Source organism: Colletotrichum spaethianum, assembly GCF_022836535.1.
Source record: "Colletotrichum spaethianum MAFF 239500 DNA, contig05, whole genome shotgun sequence".
NCBI classification, from domain to species: domain Eukaryota; kingdom Fungi; phylum Ascomycota; class Sordariomycetes; order Glomerellales; family Glomerellaceae; genus Colletotrichum; species Colletotrichum spaethianum.
This window is the reverse complement of record NW_026054775.1, coordinates 1,395,004-1,412,977: the sequence shown is the minus strand read 5'-3', so window position 1 is coordinate 1,412,977 and position 17,974 is coordinate 1,395,004. Positions and strand designations below refer to the sequence as shown.

Here is a 17,974-nt window from a genome sequence, read left to right as displayed (position 1 = left end):
ATCGCCCCGTTGAATTTTCTCATGCTCAACGCGCTTTCCTGCTGTGCCTCTTTTCCATTGACTTCCTAGTGCATCACGGTCTGCCTACATGCCATCTTTCGTATGCGGAAGGTGTCCGAAGACACCAGTAATCAGGTTAATAAGGGCTCTCGCTCGCGACCATCACGCGGGACGCTTCGGGTTCATCCGTTGGACCCCTTGACTATCCAGAAACGCTGCTGGATCCTGGAGCCCCTGTCGCCGGTGCATTCAGAATCAGCCAACCCACTCTTGCAGCCCTGGTCGCAAGCTTATAAGTCGTGGCGACAAGCCTGTTGGCTGGGCACATTACTCGTTCTAGCCGAGGCTGACAGAAAACCTGCATGTCTTATGGGTCTTCCTCCCGATGGACACACGCAAGAGCTCCATATCCTACTGCACATCTTGATGACTTCAGGGGTCTTGCTTTAACCTCGTTTTGTTGGTTCTGTCGTTCCACTTTCTGTTTGTCGTTGGTTCGATATTGCATTCAAGACAGCCTACTATAGTAGGCCCGCTGAAGACACCGAGTGGATCACGCTAACTCAGAATTGCAAGCACATCCGGCGGCACAGCATATCTCTCACCGCAGGCGGCCTGTCTACTTCCAATATTGTGGTGACCTTGAAGAAATTGCAATGCATCAGAACCCGTTCGACCGCACGCTTCTGCATGAGGGCGGTATAGCAGTATAGTAGACCTCGCTAGCAAAGGACAAACGCTCTGGTTCAAGGGGAAATTGCGGTTTCTGAAGGAGAGGGGATCATGGGCGGAGGGGCAAATCATTCGGACAATTCTAACTTGTAAACGGATGGGAATAGAGTTCATCATGGTTTAAATGAGTGTCATCGCTCGACCTTCTGGTCAAATGGGGTCCATATTCATCATCTTTCCAGCCATTGACAGCACTAAACCGCGGCGAGCTGAAGCGTCTAACTTTACCGCAAGATGAGGCTTCTTTTGCTGGTGATAGCGCTGCTGTCATGGACCTCCCAAGCGAGGGCTAAAGCGGTCTTCGCTCACTTCATGGTACGTTGAACGAATCCCTTGTCAAACGATATGATTCTGAACGAAACCAAGAAGCGACTTTCTAATCTGGACGTACATCAGGTCGGCAATACGGCGGAGTACACGGACTCAGACTGGGCGGACGACATCAACAAAGCGAAAGAGGCACATATCGACGCTTTTGCTCTCAACATGGCACAAGGCGAAGAAATGAACGACAAGTCGGTCAAGGCCGTCTTTGCCAAGGCTGAACAGCTTGGCTTTCAGTTATTCTTCAGTTTCGATTACGCCGGCAACGGTCCGTGGAAGAAACAAGTCGTCATTGAGATGCTGCAGAAGTACAGCAGCAGTCCAGCTCACTTCCGCCACGAGGGCAAGCCTTTCGTGTCAACTTTTGAAGGCCCTGCACAAGCGGAGGATTGGATTGATATCAAAGCTCAAACAGGCTGCTTCTTCGTACCAGACTGGAGTTCCGATGGAGCTAAGAGGGCAATGGAACGTGCTGAAGGCGTCGCTGACGGACTGTTCAGCCGGGGCGCATGGGCCTGGGGTGGCCATGATGTGGACACCTACACCGACGCGTCGTACAATGTGTTCCTAGGCGGCAAGCTGTATATGATGCCTGTCTCTCCTTGGTTTTATACCAACATGCCGGGCTTTGGTAAGAACTGGATCTGGCGCGGAGATCACGCCTGGTATGACCGTTGGGTGCAGGTGAATTGATTGCAGCCTGAGTGGGTGCAGATCATCTCATGGAACGATTACGGCGAGTCCCATCACATTGGTCCCATTAGGGACCATGCGCTCGTGGCCTTCAAGACAGGCAAGTCCCCTTATAACTACGCCCTGGACCGTCCCCATGACGCTTGGAGAACTCTCTTGCCCTTCACTATTGATCTCTACAAGCACAACACAGCCACCATCACGCAAGAAGGTATTGAGTTCTGCTACCGCAGAGTGTACCGCAAAGACTGCAATGACGGCGGCACCACAGGCAATACGGCATCGCAGGTCCAGCTAGAGTACAAACCCTCTGAGTTGGTGTCTGATGAGGTCTTCTTCTCAGTTCTGCTGACGGAAGAGGCCGAGTTGCACGTTGTCATTGGCGGGTCTGCGTATAGGAGCACATGGAGGAACAAGCCAGAAAGCGGTGCCGGTATTTACCATGGAAGCGTGCCGTTTGACGGAAGAGAAGGCGGCGTTGAAGTCAGACTTATCCGAGGCGGCAAGACTATCATGAGCGTGACAGGCCCAGGCATCGGACGGAGCTGCGGCAGTGACGGCTATCACAACTTCAACCCCACGACGGGTGGAAAGATGATGGCGGCGTCACGCATTGTGACGGTGCCATCGCTTTCGAACCAGATATGCATCGAGGGATGGGGAGCCAATGAACTTTAATCGGCTCTGCAAGTTCACCTACAGTTACGGGTACTGCCTCAAGGACGCCTGCGTCTGCACTGCCCTGGGCACGGAGTTCGAGTATCCCAACGGAACTGGGTCCCCGGGATACGCTATCAAGGGCAGAGGCTCCATTTATGCCGGCCTTTGTTCATCAGCCTGCCCGTATGGGTTCTGTCCAGAGGAGGCCTGTGGCCTTACGCAACAGTCGTTGATCGAGCCCATGGTGTCACCTTTCCAGCCCCAGCGTGTGTATCAGGCACCGGCCCTGGTGACCTCGCCGCGCTCTGCAGCTTCACCTGTAGGCATGGGTATTGCCCTATTGCTGCCTGCACATGTTTGAGTCAGGGCGAGCTCGACTGGCTGAATCCCACCGTCGACCTCCTGGCCGGCACCATCAGGGACGACGGCCATGGCTTGTGCGCGTTTGCCTGTTCACGGGGCTACTGTCCATTTGACAAGTGCGTGCAGAGAGTCATTGGAGACCAGGGCAGTGAGGATGGTGGTGGCCGTGATATTGGTATGGTCAATCTCAGTCAGACGTGCTTCAGTAGCGAAAAGTGCGTTGATATTGAGGACGACGTTGACAAGCTGGGGTATTCTAAGGCCTGTGGTCAAAGTTACAAGCGTGTCGGCTGGGACAAGAGCATTTGCAGCGGTATTGGTAGTACCTGGGGTCAGCCGATCTGCTGCAAGGCAGCGGACGCTCCGGAGAAGTGCATCTGGAGAGGAAACGGCGGTGACTGCAACGGGCAATGCCACGAGGGTGAGGTTACCCTATACAAGTCTGGAGACGGTGGCTGGCCAGTTGAGTCAGGTGGCAACAACAACCAATGTAGCCGAGGCTACAAGTACTTTTGCTGCAGTATGGACAGTTACGACAAGTTGACTGCTCAGTGCTACTGGAGTGGTTGGTAAGTCTACAAGGAACTCTCCTATTGATGTTGGTTCTTACTAATAAATAAACAGCGAAGAAAGCTGCAAAAGTGATGAGCATGACATTGCAACAGCTGTTAGCTCACCCGATCAGAGCTGCAATATTTTCAAATACATGTCACACTACTGCTGCGAGTCTTTTCAACCGCCACTTCGAAGCTGCCACTGGGTCGGCCAGGGAGACTGCGCAGATAACACATGCTCGGCCAATGAGGTGACGTTGCGCACCGATACGCAGGGAGACAGCCTCGTGGACTGTCTCTGGGCCGGAAAAAGGCGCTCTGCTGCACGCCCAACGACAATGTCTTCGACACACCCTTATGTGGCAGAAGACTTTGTGAATACCCAGGCTCCGATTACAGCTGCGACGAGGACCCGTACGCGGATGATTACTCTGACGAAGATGTGTGCGAGCTAGAATTCTGCGACGCGGAGTACATGCGCTCCCTTCTAGACCAGCATGCCAGCAAGCGGACACCGTTCAAGGTGAGCTGGTAGTAGGTCATCAACGGTATCGTCGAAAAATTCCAACTTGAGTCGCAGATGAGACGCTATCCAGGCTCCTGCAACCTCCAAAACCCTACGGGAAGCACCCCGGCCAGCAACAGCTTCTTCAGGATGGTGCAGAATGATTGCCGTTCGACCGAAATCGAGGTCCTGGACAGAACCACAATGAGCTCTCAGCACGTCCGAGCTACCTACGACACGGAGCACAACCCCGACGCGCAATACATCCGTGATTTTGTTAGGACCCATGGCCACCGGCATCCTCCCCAACGGCTCGACCACGAGTAACGGCCCCATCCACGGCCCTGATCTGGAGAACAACTGGAACGCCAATGTCCTGCCAGCCACCATGCCCCGTGCGGGATCCAGTCAGTCGATCCGGACACCCAATGGCTACTTGTTTGATCGTCTTGGGTCGCAGGGCAACCGATTCCCACTTTTACTCTGTGAGTATGTCATGAACCAGATGAAGGGCGAATCTTCAGCCTGCGTCAACCTTCACCCGAACAAAATGGCGACAGCGATTCTGATGGCGGTTCGTCCGACTCAGACTCGACTCAGACTCCGATTCTGACGAAGACGAGGACCCGACCAGTGATGTCGGACTCCGACCGAGGCCTATCGGGCCCGAAAGGTTTCGACGGTTGTTACGAGATACGGCGCGGGGAAGCGTGACGGCTCAACATGGATTGTTCGAGGATATGTGGATGTCCATTGATATATTCCGTTACATCAGCCACCCAGGCGCGCTACCGACGGTTCAACGCAATCGCTGAGAACTCCGAGATGCTGTCACAGCAATAGCAAGGCTTAGAAGACCCTTGAGCGATGCCGCGGCTATTCACCGGGGGTTTGACAGCAATTGGTACTGTGAGGCTGCTGATAGTACACGAGGTTGGCTAGCGGATCGTGTCCTGAATATACGGTTGCGGTTCGGCGAACTCGAGCGGGCTGGCAACCTGCTACCCAATGCTGCTAGTGTTCAAAGTATTTTTAAGGAACTCGCAAATCAAACGCATTACATTCAACCGCCGCCTGATATAAATGATTCTCCTTAAAGATTGGGAAGTTGGAACGGGCACCAGGAGAAGTCACAAATATACTATTTAATAAATTTTGCTTTCCAGAAGATTTACAATCCAGCTGTGAGCTCGGCCTACCTCAGGCAGGCATTGAACTCAATCCGTTCGGCGAGATGAGAGGCGGCCGCTTGTAGTCGATGTGGCTCAAAGGGTAATTATGGGACTCTTCGTACGTATGGACTAGCATGTCAATGCCCTCATACCTCCAGCCCACGTAGCGCTCAGTGCAGCCCTCGATGTCGGGGTACGAGCCCTCATCGTCCCCAGGAGTCCTCTTGTCGAAAGCGCCATCAATGACTACGGCCACGACATTGGAAAGTTCACCCAGGTCATCATCTTGGTTGGCTGGCAACGCGGCCAGCGTATCGAGGCATTTCTGGTCTACATACACACAGTGCCTGAATCGCGGCAGCCGTTTGGTCTTAGATCTAGTGGCGCCGGGACCATCGCGCTCTTTGCTGCGGGCTGCGCACCAGGATCTGAAGTGCTTTCGTACGTCGGCCTTAGACGCTCCATCAAGCATGGCCTGATCAGAGATTACCAGCCCTGGAGTTGTTAATATGGTGTCACAAAAAAAGGGCAAAGAAAAGGTTGCTTACAGTCCATGTACTGCTCAAGAAGCACGTCGCCTCCTTCGTCTGCAAGAATGCATCGTACAGTAAGCTTCAGCGCCTCGAGGTAGCGTTCGCAAGCCGTGTCATCGTTGTACGTTGTCCTGTAAATGACGAATCCCCAGCGATGGAAGCCTGAATTCTTCATACCGTAAGCCGTTCTGCCAAGAGAGTGATCTACCCATGTGGACGCTGTCAGATCCTTGAGAGTGAAGCTGTAGGGTGCCGCATTAGAGCTGGCTGGTTCATTTTCGGTGCTCATCTTTGCGAAAGAGCTGGGAAGACTAAAGGCGACAGACGAACTCGACCCTTGGGGGCTCAAATTTGACCGAAGGGCAAGGTGCCACGTCCTGGTGTAGCAAAAACTAGTTGCATAGGGGCAACCGCCGAAATTGATCCATGTTACCGAGAATAATTGATGTTGGATGAGTTGTAGCATGTCTTGGATAGTTGCATAACACTCTTGGTTTGTCGTACACGTGATTCCGCGTGATAAGCGGGTTCATCGTTATCTTGTCGGGCACCCGCCCGTGCGGATACGCAAGCTGCAAAGCGCCGGTGACATCTGTCACCTTTAGATCAAATGATCTCCAGATCGCTCCGGGGAAAGCTGGACCGGGATCGCTCTCCGTCGCGCCCACCTCTCCGAATCAGGCAATGACTCGGTCTTGCTAGGCCACCTTGATCCTGCCAGTCGCCCTATGCCAAACTCGCGATTCATCTCCATCATGCCCCCGCTATCGCATCTTCTACCGGGCGACGCCCTTGGCTTGGCCACGCTAGCTGCTGCCAATCCCGAAAACAGCCTTCAACGGCCTTCTCCAAGCAACCAAGTAACCATGTGATTACTTCTCTGATTTACCTTCAAGACGGGGATAGTGACTTAGTATTATGAGTATCATCTTTAAGCTTAATGTACATTATTCTCAACGGCCCACAGAAAGCCCCAAACATTATGTAGCACGTCTAATGCATTCCTTGGGCTGTCGTGAGGGGAGTGCAAGATTGCCAAGATTCTGGACTCTCCGTTTATCTCTTCAGCCCCAATAGCTCAGTTTGAGTCAGTTTCTCACGGAGTTTAGCGTATTATGGGAATATCTTAGTGGCGAAAGAACCGGGCATTTTGAAACCCTCTCTTCACGCCCAACTAGTAAAGGATTGAGTACAACACGACTGTCGAAAGCTTGTAACCCCCTTCCATCTGAGTTGCGTCGTCTTTTCTAAGACAAAGAACATTACAGTATAGGATTAAGAAGATACTAAATCGCTGAACTGTAGAAACGAAGTACCACGTCTATAACAATTCAAAGGTTATATTGTAAGGTCAGTAGCAATTCGTGTTACAGCATGAAGGTACATGCTGGTCTCACATATCTGCGCATTTTCAAAAAAGATATGTTGCCTTTCTTTGTCTTCATGTAATGGACATCTAAAAGCAATACTGTGTACCCAATTCCTCGTCTGTGTGACTTTCAATGACACATGTAGAACCGTCGAAAGTTGCCCGTCAGTTTAAAAGGGCATAGTACCACCGCTGTAAAGGACCAGTTTTCCACCATGCTTCTCCTTGGTCGTCTCAGCAAGCACCTTCATCATGCCGTCGCACGACTCGTCCACTCCAATCATGAGTTGGTCCTGGGTGGCCTTGTCGACACCCAAGCCCACCGCACCTGCATCGCCCAGGTCGGTGTGAACCCAGCCAGGAGACAGCGAGAATGAGTGCAGCCAGCTATCCTCCTCGTTGATACGGATGCTGAACCAGGCCGATGCCGACTTGGACGGACCATAGCAGGCGTTGGGAAGCTGGGGCTGGGTGCTGCAGAGCGTATCAACATCAGCGACCAACCCTAAGCTGGTAATGGGACTTCTTTGGGTAGATGTCGACTCACTTCAAACTTCCAGCAGTGGTCCCCATAATGGCGTAGATGGGCTCTCTCTTGGACTTTTGCAGCAGTGGGCGGGTGGCCTGGTAAAGTGACACGACGCCATAGGCGTTGGGTTCGACGTGGGCGACGAGGTCCTCGAGCTTGACCTCGGCGACTGTAGGCCACGTGTAGGCCACGCCAGCATTGGCAATAACAATATCAATGTGGTCAATACCCTGGGACTCGAGCAACTTCACGGCGCTGAAAGCATCCTCCCACACTCTAGCGTCAAGCTTGACTACGATGAGTTTTGTGCCGTCAGCCGTGGGGAGCTTAGAGAGGTCCTTGGATGTTGGGTGGTCCGGGTTGCGGTTGGCTGCGATGATGGTGTAGTTGGGCAGCTGTAGGTATCGCTCAAGGAGACCCTTGCCGAGGCCCCGGTTGGCTCCAGTGATGAGTACAACAGTGGACATGTTGAGGAGGTGGCTGAAGGCTCAGATGTGTGTTTGTTGGGAAGCTTCAAGTCTGTGGCGGACAGTAGCTGGGACGAGGAGCAAGAGCGTGGAGGCTTGAGCCACGAGACAAGACCTTGAGAATCGAGAAACTTGGACGCATAAACCGGGTCACTCTGAGATACAGACGCTCTCCAAACCCATCAACTGCGCCGCAGAAACGCGGCTGAGGGTGACAAATGGTTTTCATTGCTTTCTAATCTGTAGCCTCTCTACTGCGGCCATTCTGGGCTATAAATTGTCTTGATGTTGGAAAGCATTAAAGCATGCAGGATTATACAGGTGTCTCGCAAACTTGTCAGGCTGAATATGGATGTATGTAGGTTGACTACCTTGATCAGAGAACCATACACACCCCGGTAATGGTGGAATATTCCTAATCAACGTCGGCGTATTGGTCATTCACCTAGCTGAGGCCCCTTTGATAACGTTATGGATCATAACGTTGACCTTCTCGTTACGTGCTTACGAGATTTGGAGGGAGTAAGCAGCGGCTGCAGGACACTTAGATTTTTTCAAAATAATTTGGCAGCTAATGGGCAACAGTGCTAAGCTTAATATTTTTCGGAGTGGAGTGTCATGAGGCTCTCCAGCGCACTAGTCGTTCATCTCACAGGCTTCATAGGTGTTTTAAAGACAAAGCATGCTGTCACAAGTAAGCAAAAGACAGCCCCTTCTAGTTCCGCAATTAACACCATGATATGACACGAAGTGTGAAGCCCTACCACACTCCAGGCCAATATCAAAACCATCGCCTGTGTTACTCCCGGCTGAAAGGATTGACGCCGTGGAATGTGCTTCCGTTGAACTGATTGCCGGTGTTATTGTTGTTGTACTGGTGCCCGTCGCCTGTAACGACGTTCTGAGGGCCGGGGCCGTAGTTGTGGATACCTAAAGCTGAGCCATCACCCTGCAGTGATGGTGGAATTGCTAGCACTTCTGCCGTGATATCAGCCAGCTCGCGGAGATCCGATTCGGTTGCCGCTTCCATCCCCCCGTCCACTGTCAATAAACCCTTAACGTCTCGCAGTATGGCTTCCATCAAAACCTCCACGCGTCCCTCTTTGCCTAGCCCACTCACAGCTTCGCGGTAGCGCTCCATCTTCTGCGCGGGGGCAGATGGCACAACCTTTCCATAGACTCCCTCTAAACGATCGGCTTTCGCCTTGCATCCATCCATAGGCTTCTTCATCTCTGCCCAGGTATTGTCGTCTTCCCTTTTCTGTATGTGTAGCCGGGCAGATTGTAGTGCCTTGCAGACAGCCGGCAGGTGCTTGGCGACTTGTGCAAAAGCTGCAGGGAGCTCTTCAACATCGTTGAGGTCACCATGGTCTTCCTCGATACCTTTAAGACTTGAAATAGCAGCTCTAGTAGAGGACAAGACTTGAGTAGCCTGAGGGCCCGGCATGTCGAGAAGGCTAGCAATTAGAATGAGTGGATACTGACTAGAACGGCTATTTCAATGACATCTCACCAGTCAGTACATTTACACTGGTAGTTGGACTTCCGTATGCCGAACCATAATCTACTTACCAAAGGCAGAAAAAGCCACGGAGAGATGTGAAGATGGATAACAAGACAGGAAAGGGAACGGAGTTGAAATCAAGTTCAACTACCATATCATAAATAAAGTGGGCAGTAGATCAGGCTGCGTTAAGTGCGAGCCAAATGCTACCATTACCCTGGCTGGTTATGCCTTCTGCCGCCCTCCGAAGAGCCAATTACCAATGGACACGAGTTTTTCCATTTACCAAAATGACCAGGCTTATCGAAAATGACTGACATGCAAGTTCGCGGCGGGAAACCTCGGCGGCTATTTGTACTGGCCGGCCACAGCTCCCAACTTTTGGCCGTGTATCGTGTATGCAGGCATCAGTAACTAATCATCAAAGCACATCGCATCACGACCAAGTCTGTACAAAACCTAGGAATTGAATTTTCCAATTGGAGAAAATCCGCTGTATCAGTGATCATGTCTTCAAACATCTCCATCACCAACTCTGGTTCTGGTGCCCAGAACGTGGCTGCGGGGAATGGGTCTCAGTACAACAACAATGGCAACGGCTCGCAATTCAACAATAGCACCATCCATGGCTGTACGACCCCTGAAATTCAAGATGTGATGGACCATGCATTGCTAATTCGAGGCAGTCTCTCTCCAGGGCCAAAGGAACGACAAGGTTGGGATTCCCATGCCGAGCCACGGCCAACCGTCACGTCGCGAAGGTTTTGAAATCGCCATCATATGCGCCTTGCCACTCGAATACGACGCCGTGTCTCTCCTGTTCGATCAGTTCTGGGACGAAGAGGAAGAGCAATACGGCCGCGCGCCCGGGGATACCAACACGTATACCATGGGCCGTATCGGTAAGTATGATGTCGTGCTGGCATTGCTTCCTAATATGGGCACTGCGGCAGCGGCAGGGGCGGCGGCAGGCGTGCGATCGAGCTTTCCTCGTCTGAAGCTTGCCTTCCTTGTGGGGGTATGTGGTGGCGTGCCGGGCACGGGCCCCAACGAGGTGCTGCTCGGCGACGTGATTATCAGCAAGACCATTCAGCACGGCTTGGGCAAGCAATACCCCGGCGCATTTGTCACCAAAGATACCGTCGACGACAACCTTGGCCGGCCGGTCAAAGAGATTCGCAGCCTGGTCGCTAGTTTCGAGACGGAAATGGGAAGACAGCGTCTGCAGGAGAAGGCTGGAGTATATCTAAATCAGCTACAGAGTGCAGCGGTGCGCCAGCGTCGTCGATGCGATTATCAGTATCCTGGTGTGGCCGAAGACAAGCTGTTCGCAGCAACCTATCAACATAGACACCGCGCACCGCGGCCGTGCAGCATCTGCAGCGCAGAGTCGGATGGCTTCTGCGAGGGAGCTGCTGGGGCGTCTTGTGCCGAACTCCGTTGCGACGAGAATCAGTTGGTGCCTAGAGGGCGTCTGGAGACTAAGCAGAACCAAGCGCCAGACGACATGCAGTGCCCCGAGGTTCACATCGGCCGCATAGCATCCGGCGATACGGTGATGAAGTCGGGCGAACACCGCGACCGCGTTGCGGCTCAGCACAATGTGATTGCCTTCGAGATGGAAGGTGCTGGGGCCTGGGACGAAGTGCCATGCATCGTTATCAAGGGAGTTTGTGACTACGCCGACAGTCACAAGAATAAGAAATGGCAGCCATATGCAGCAGCCACGGCGGCGACGGTAATGAGAGCTGTGCTGGGGCGGTACGCCCCCACCGACAGACTCAACGTCGACTAGCGTTTTCCACTCCTCTGTTGATGCATATCAATAGCCGCCGCCAAGACCGCGCTAATTCGGCAGGCTGTGTGCCTACCATGCAGCCTGGTCAGCAGACACGGAATAAAGAAGGTGAAGCTACCAATATTGTACTCAGCCTGCTGATCTAGACACTTGCTGCTGCTGATTTAGAAATTGCCATCGTGACAGTCGGTTTGCATCCATTATCATGCTTCTAGCCTTCGTGCTCTTCCCGTCAGAGTTGAGTCAAAGATGAGATTCGGTCTGTCGTCCAAACACCGCACCGGCATCTCGCCGGCGCAGCTCCTGCTTGGAATGATCCCGGACGGTGCTGCCAACCATGGCACCGGGGCCCAAAACATTGCGGCAGATAGCGCATCGCAGTACAACAACGACCGTACCGGTACGCAGTTCAACAACTGCACGATACATGGAGGTAGGTCGACCAAATTACCCGATTCCGTCCAAGTTATCCATTACTAACATGAGCAGCCACGCCTCAAGATCCTCGAGCGGAAGCAATTAAAAAGCAACAGGCTGAAAGAGAAGGTGATCGCTACAGTGCCCAGATGTTATTTGCGCTTGACTGCTGCTAACAGGCTACAGCTTGCCTTCAGTCTCTGGCATTCAATGACATCCACGCTCGACACGACGACATCGCTCCTGCTCATCGACACACCTGCGACTGGCTGTTCGACACTCGCGAGTTTCAACAGTGGAGGAACCTGACATCTCTTCCTACCCACAATGGAGTGCTCTGGATCAAAGGCAAACCGGGCGCGGGGAAGTCGACGCTAATGAAGCACGCACTCTTCCGCTACCGGAATGACTTCTTTCGTGACCACCTCATCGTCGCCTTCTTCTTTAACGCCCAAGGCGAGTCGCTCGAGAAGACACCACTCGGCATGCTGCGGTCCATTGTATACCAGATCCTCAAAAATGATGACATCCTCTATGGACATTTCATCCCGTTGTTCCGCGAGAAGCAAAGGACAGGCCGGGGAGGTGACTGCCAGTGGCGTCAATCAGAACTGAAAGATTTTTTACGCTTGGTCGTCAAGCAGCTACAGACAAAGCCTTTACTTCTTCTTATTGACGCTCTTGACGAGTGTGATGAGTCTGAGGTTCGCGATGTTGTAGCTTTTCTCGAGTCGCTCAGTATCGATGCCACTCTAGAAAACCTCCCGCTACGGATATGCCTGTCGAGTCGCCATTACCCTAGCATCCGAATGGAGAAGGTTCTCGAATTAGCGGTAGAAACGAGTCCATATCACCAAAAAGATATCGCCACGTACATCAGAGAGAAGACGAGAGTACGAGATACCAAGATTGAGGATGAGATCCGAAAAAAGGCCGACAGTGTTTTCTTATGGGTCGTCATTGTTGTGTCCCTGTTAAACAAGGCCTACGATGAAGGCCGGGTCGAAGCGATGCGGAAGACTCTAGAGGAAATCCCAGGCGATCTCGAAAGGATATTTTCCACCCTTCTCGGCAAAGACGTCTCAGACGGGGCCGAAACGGTCCTTATGCTTCAATGGGTACTACTCAGCCAGCGACCGCTCCGAGCTCAAGAACTCTTCGCCGCCGTAGTAGGAATCGCTCCTCCCACTATCGACATAATCCAGCGACGGATCACAACGTCGTCAAAGGGCTTAATCGAGGTACGAAGTGGCGAGTCTGAGCTTGTCCAATTTGTTCATCTATCGGTCAGCGACTTCCTTTTCCGACAGAAGAGGTTGCAGACTCTGGACCCGAGCCTAGGTCCTGAGCCTGTCGCGGCCAGCCACAGCCGACTCTGGGCTTGCTGCTGGTCCAGTATGAAGCAGGTGGACACCACATCCATCAGTTGGCAGCACATTAGAGAATCTAAAGACAAGGACCCCTTCCTAGAGTATGCAGCGAGCCATATTCTTTACCATGCAGAAATAGCATTGACGAGGAACATAACGACCCGAGAGGACAAGCAGGCAGAGCGTGGGGAAGGTTCCTCTAATCTTTCCGACATTTTCCAGTGGCTACGAGAGTCAAATTGCTGGTTCCAATGGTGGAGACTGTTTCTTGTCGTCAATGACCTCAGGAAGGAATACCTGCTCCATAACGAAGTCGATGCAGGACTCCTCTACACATTAGCGTTGAACGCGCTCCCGAACCTCCTAAGAGCCATCGCAGAGATTTCTGATGTCAACGCACAAGGCGGCAAGTACGGCAGCGCACTACAGGTCGCTTCAACAAAGGGACACCAACAGATCGTTCAGCTGCTCCTTGAGGCAGGCGCAAATGTCAACACGCAAAGCGGCAAGTACGGGAGCGCACTACAGATCGCTTCAACAAAGGGATACCAACAGATCGTTCAGCTGCTCCTTAATGCAGGCGCTGACGTTAATGCACAAGGCGGCTTTTATGGCAATACTCTACAGGCCGCTTGTGCTTTAGAGAGAGGGAACCCAGAAATTGTCCAACTGCTCCTTGAAGCAGGCGCTGACGTTAACGCACAAGGCGGTGAGTATGGCAATGCGCTGCAGGCTGCTTCAATACAAGGACACCAGCAGATTGTTCAGTTGCTCCTTGAGGCAGGCGCTGATGTTAATGCACAAGGCGGCTTTTATGGCAATGCTCTACAGGCCGCTTGTGCTTTAGAGAGAGGGAACCCAGAAATTGTCCAACTGCTCCTTGAAGCAGGCGCTGACGTTAACGCACAAGGCGGTGAGTATGGCAATGCGCTGCAGGTTACGTCAGCTAGAGGACAACAAGATATTGTCCAGCTGCTCCTTGAGGCGGGTGCTGAAGTCAACGCACAAGGCAGCCAGCATGGCAATGCGCTGCAGGCCGCTTGTGTTGCGTGGGGGAAAGACCAAAAGATTGAAAAGCAGCTCTTGGAATACGGCACTGACATTAACGCGCAGGCCGGTGTATTCGGCAGTGCTCTGCAAGCTGCCTCATACTGTAACCATCAAGAGATCGTTCAGCTACTCCTCGATAGTGGCGCCGACGTTAACCTGCAAGGCGGCCGGTATGGCAATACGCTGCAGGCCGCTTGTGTTTCGTGGGCGAAAAACCAAAAGATTGTGAAGCTACTCCTTGAATACGGCGCTGACGTTAACGCGCAGGGCGGCGTGTTCGGCAATGCGCTGCAGGCTGCGTCAGTTGGAGGAGACGAAGAAATCGTCCAGCTGCTCCTCGAGAAGGGCGCCAATATCAGCGTTCAAGACGGCGAGTAAAGTAGTGCGCTGCAGCCCCGCGATAGCTGAGAGAAGCGCTTCGCGCAAAGTGCCTTTGGGGTTTGGTTGCTTCTATTTTATTTGGTTGATTTTGGTAAACCATCTATACTTCCTTCAATTTCCCCCAATGTCAGACCCCAAGAAATTTGATAGTAACTAGAGATAAGCAACTGGGAGGCTGGATTTGTTTCTCACTAGACAACTTCTTGAATGCTTATTAGCAAAACTGTGTCACGCTTGGAAGTCTATGTAAGCAGAAAGTATCTGAAAGAGAAGTTGACCTTCTTTGAGTGAGAAGCTTGTGTTGGATACCAGAAACACTGTTTCACTAAAGCAGTTGCAATGTTTCTGGCCCAGTCCGCTCCCATCTATCTTCCTTCCGAAGAACCTATAACATCGTTTCGTGTTGCCCCAGAACAGACCCTTGCCTCGAAAACGGCACAGTGAGGTTTATTAGACGCTGCTCTTGGTGACTCTTCAAGCATGAATGCCTATTTGTGCTTGAGTACTTGCAAACCAAAGCAGGTTGCGACTGTGGCCATGGCTGGGTACAGGCCCAAACAACTATTGCATTTATTTATCTGACATGTCATTGTTATCTTCAGTAATTATGGTTTCTTCTTAAACAGCTACTGAGCCTATTGTTTCGTGTTGCCAACACCGCGCCCTGCCCCAAAGTAGTTCAACAACAACGAGAAGACTATCAAATCGTTGTTCAGTAGAAGTTTTGGTCTCTAGAAATACTATATCCATGTGGTTTGAAGCAGAAGCAGACTTACCAGTTAACGAACTCGCGCGATCAACCTTGACCATTAGTATGACACTTAGAAGTTTGCCGTGTGTTTCTTCTTTTCATTACTCGGAAGACCCATCAGAAACTAAGTATTCAGGATCAAAATCCGAGAATGTCTATACGACCCCGATGCTTTTACCCGGCTCTCTCTTTGATGTTTCCCTATTTCCTCATTTCAACATGTGCCCCCGCCTCCTCAGCAGGAATATCCGGTCCGGGCCCCTGAAGATGCGTCAACGCCGCCTTCTGCACCCCTTGGTTACTCTCCCAGTCCCCATTCGTACCACCCGCGCCGTTCTGCTGCCCGCAGCATGGTACAATGACGCTCGCCTTGTTCTTGCTGCCCGGCATGTCCAGTGCCGGGTTTGCGGTGAAGAAGTCGGCGGGGCGGATGTTCATGTGATGAATCTCGACGGGCCTTGGTTTCGTGGTCCAAGTCAGTTGATATACCTCGGTAACAGGTTGTAGAGGACAGTGAATCATGACAATGTAGAAGGGAAGGGGTTATAAGGAAACGGGGTGGAAAGACTCACATCACAGGCCAATCCTCAACGCGCGGGTTATGCGTCAACCCGAACACGCTCCAGACAACAGGACTACACTTCCTCCCCTCACCTTCTGTGCTGCCGTTACGGCTCGTCTCGTTGCCGTCACCAAACCAATCCCCTCTCGCAACCATATCCCATACCCCGCCAACCTCCTCGGTGCTCTGGTTCGTAAACTCACCCGCGGCCCAGAACTCGTCATCTCTATACCCCGTGACCCAGACGTGGTGCCTCGCAAACTTGGCCCGCTTGGACACTTGGCTCTCCTCATCCGCCAGCAGCAGCTGCGACGCCGATGGCGTGAGCTTGAAGCCAACGTTGCGCCCCGACATGGCGTTCTTCTTCGTCTTGTTCTCGAACTTGATCACCCGGTTCAGCCGCGGCTCCGCGTCGATCCAGCTCGCCTTGTCAACCACCCGCTTCCGGATCTCGTAGTAGTTGCCGTACGGGTTCGTCGCGGCGTCCATCGGCGCCGGCACGCTCTCCTCGACGACGACGCGCGTGTCCCCGTCGGCGTACGAGTCGATGGCCGGGTCGATGCGCACGGCAAAGATGTGCTGGTGGTTCTGCGCCAGCACGCCGGGGGCCACGACGGCGCCGTACGGGGACTCGGTCTTGCCCTCGTCCATGGCCACGACACTCATGATGCCCGTCGCGCGCGTTTCGAGCGTGATGCCCCCCGCCGTGTCGAGCTTGTATGCGAACACGTACTCGTAGTTGGCCAGCGTGACGATGCACTGCACGACGAACTCGCGCAGCCGGGTGACGACGGCGCGGTTCGTCCGGAAGTTGGTGTGCTTCCACCCGATGCCGTTGTCCTGCTCGTGGAGGCACGCCACCGCCTTGGCCAGCGTCGGGTTCCCCGCGGTATCCGCGAGCACGGCGTCGAGGTAGTGGATCGCGCCGAGGCAGTCGCACCCGAGCTCGAGGTTGTTGGCGGCGCGCCCGAAGCCGCCGTCGCCGAGGTCAAAGGCCTGCTTGCGCTGGAACGGCGGGCGCGGGTCGCCGTACGGCACCGTCAACTCGCTGTAGCTCAGGCGGTAGAGCACGGGGCGGCCGTCGTAGCAGAGGTCGTGCAGGACGGCGCCCTCGCGCGGCGTGAAGCCGAGGCGGAACCGCCATTTTTGCCACTCGATGAGGTTGTCGCCGTGAATCTTGAAGGAGGCGCCCTCAGGCTGGGTGATGTTGATGGGTTTCAGGTCCGCGCGCAGCGGGATGTCGAGCAGCTCGGGCACGTATTCGGCGGCGGAGGACTTGGCGTTGGTGAAGAGGGGCTTTGGTTTGGATGAGGGCGGGTGGGGATCGAGGCCGTCGTCTGCGCCGCCCGTGGCGAGGCGGTCGACGCGGACAATCTCTTTGGTGGTGAAGTCCATGACGGGGATGATGGGGATTGGGTAGCCGTAGTGGTTCGAATCAAGATTGTTCTTGGAGGCGTCCCGCGCGAAGACGAGGCCTTGCATGTAGCGCGGGATGTTCTCCCCTTCGTCTGGACCTCCGTATGGCCAAGGGTCTATGCAGACGGTGAAGTTCTCGGGGAGCGAATACTCGGCCATGGCATCTTTGAAGAGCTGGGACGCTACGCAGGCGTCTTGGAAGGCGCCAAACTCATCACTATGTGGAATCAGTCAGAATCCCGTTGAGCGGTTTGGGGGGGAAGCATTACGGAATGTAGCCGGTCTGGCAGTGTGGCTCCGCAACAGTCCTCTCGACTTCCTTGCGTGACTTCAAGTCTACGACAGACTGGGTGTACTCGGGCAGCTTGCCGGGCTTGATGACATCGTACTGGAGTCTCGCGCGGCGCGGGGGCCGGGGTGTCGCGTCTGTGATGCTGCCCGCATGCTCCGCCTGGAGGAACGGCACCAGCTCGGCCTTCTTGGGTTCCTGCAAGAAGATTGCTCGAAAGAAGAGAGAAAAGTCCGAGGCATGAAGCTTCGTCACGACGTCCCGTGCTATCTTGAACTCGTCCTCGGACAAAGCTGTCAAGGGATGAGGAGTCATTTCGGAGCAGGAGGGAGGACTGGTTCAAGATTCGATTTGATCAAGTGAAAGAATTCAATCGAGGACACCGGTGGCCAGTATCCTTCTTATCTATCATTCAACGGCGGCTAAGATGCAATGCGGGGGGTGTTGCAGCCCTCCGATGATAGGACCCTTCCAGCCCGCTACGGTTCCGACATTGATTGAGAAATGCTGCGACAGGTGATTACACACGTGCAGC

General features: G+C 53.4%; 8 protein-coding genes across 8 annotated transcripts; 4 read left to right on the top strand and 4 right to left on the bottom strand.

The window, feature by feature from the left end:
• Positions 1-1,077: 1,077 nt before the first annotated feature.
• Positions 1,078-3,345, top strand: ColSpa_02911 (mutanase Pc12g07500; the record flags this gene model as incomplete). Its single annotated transcript, XM_049269123.1, is given in 4 exon segments — positions 1,078-1,740; positions 1,756-2,370; positions 2,441-2,728; positions 2,776-3,345. 4 exon segments carry the CDS (start codon positions 1,078-1,080, stop codon positions 3,343-3,345), a joined length of 2,136 nt encoding a protein of 711 aa, XP_049125080.1.
• Positions 3,346-4,117: 772 nt separating this feature from the next.
• ColSpa_02910 (uncharacterized protein) lies at positions 4,118-4,545 on the top strand (the record flags this gene model as incomplete). Its single annotated transcript, XM_049269122.1, has 2 exons — positions 4,118-4,316; positions 4,343-4,545. The coding sequence occupies 2 exons, from the start codon at positions 4,118-4,120 to the stop codon at positions 4,543-4,545; spliced, it is 402 nt and encodes a 133-aa protein (XP_049125079.1).
• A 486-nt stretch (positions 4,546-5,031) lies between these two features.
• ColSpa_02909 (uncharacterized protein) lies at positions 5,032-5,825 on the bottom strand (the record flags this gene model as incomplete). Its single annotated transcript, XM_049269121.1, has 2 exons — positions 5,032-5,498; positions 5,552-5,825. The coding sequence occupies 2 exons, from the start codon at positions 5,823-5,825 to the stop codon at positions 5,032-5,034; spliced, it is 741 nt and encodes a 246-aa protein (XP_049125078.1).
• A 1,250-nt stretch (positions 5,826-7,075) lies between these two features.
• Positions 7,076-7,901, bottom strand: ColSpa_02908 (norsolorinic acid ketoreductase nor1; the record flags this gene model as incomplete). Its single annotated transcript, XM_049269120.1, has 2 exons — positions 7,076-7,415; positions 7,453-7,901. The coding sequence occupies 2 exons, from the start codon at positions 7,899-7,901 to the stop codon at positions 7,076-7,078; spliced, it is 789 nt and encodes a 262-aa protein (XP_049125077.1).
• A 799-nt stretch (positions 7,902-8,700) lies between these two features.
• On the bottom strand, positions 8,701-9,348 carry ColSpa_02907 (uncharacterized protein; the record flags this gene model as incomplete). The annotated part of the gene is made up of 1 exon (XM_049269119.1): positions 8,701-9,348. One exon carries the CDS (start codon positions 9,346-9,348, stop codon positions 8,701-8,703), a length of 648 nt encoding a protein of 215 aa, XP_049125076.1.
• Positions 9,349-9,912: 564 nt separating this feature from the next.
• ColSpa_02906 (uncharacterized protein) lies at positions 9,913-11,200 on the top strand (the record flags this gene model as incomplete). Its single annotated transcript, XM_049269118.1, has 2 exons — positions 9,913-10,036; positions 10,092-11,200. 2 exons carry the CDS (start codon positions 9,913-9,915, stop codon positions 11,198-11,200), a joined length of 1,233 nt encoding a protein of 410 aa, XP_049125075.1.
• A 252-nt stretch (positions 11,201-11,452) lies between these two features.
• On the top strand, positions 11,453-14,418 carry ColSpa_02905 (putative ankyrin repeat protein L93; the record flags this gene model as incomplete). The annotated part of the gene is made up of 3 exons (XM_049269117.1): positions 11,453-11,636; positions 11,807-12,513; positions 12,754-14,418. The coding sequence occupies 3 exons, from the start codon at positions 11,453-11,455 to the stop codon at positions 14,416-14,418; spliced, it is 2,556 nt and encodes an 851-aa protein (XP_049125074.1).
• Positions 14,419-15,373: 955 nt separating this feature from the next.
• ColSpa_02904 (copper amine oxidase 1) lies at positions 15,374-17,754 on the bottom strand (the record flags this gene model as incomplete). Its single annotated transcript, XM_049269116.1, has 3 exons — positions 15,374-15,629; positions 15,745-17,367; positions 17,420-17,754. The coding sequence occupies 3 exons, from the start codon at positions 17,752-17,754 to the stop codon at positions 15,374-15,376; spliced, it is 2,214 nt and encodes a 737-aa protein (XP_049125073.1).
• Between the last annotated feature and the right edge of the window lie 220 nt (positions 17,755-17,974).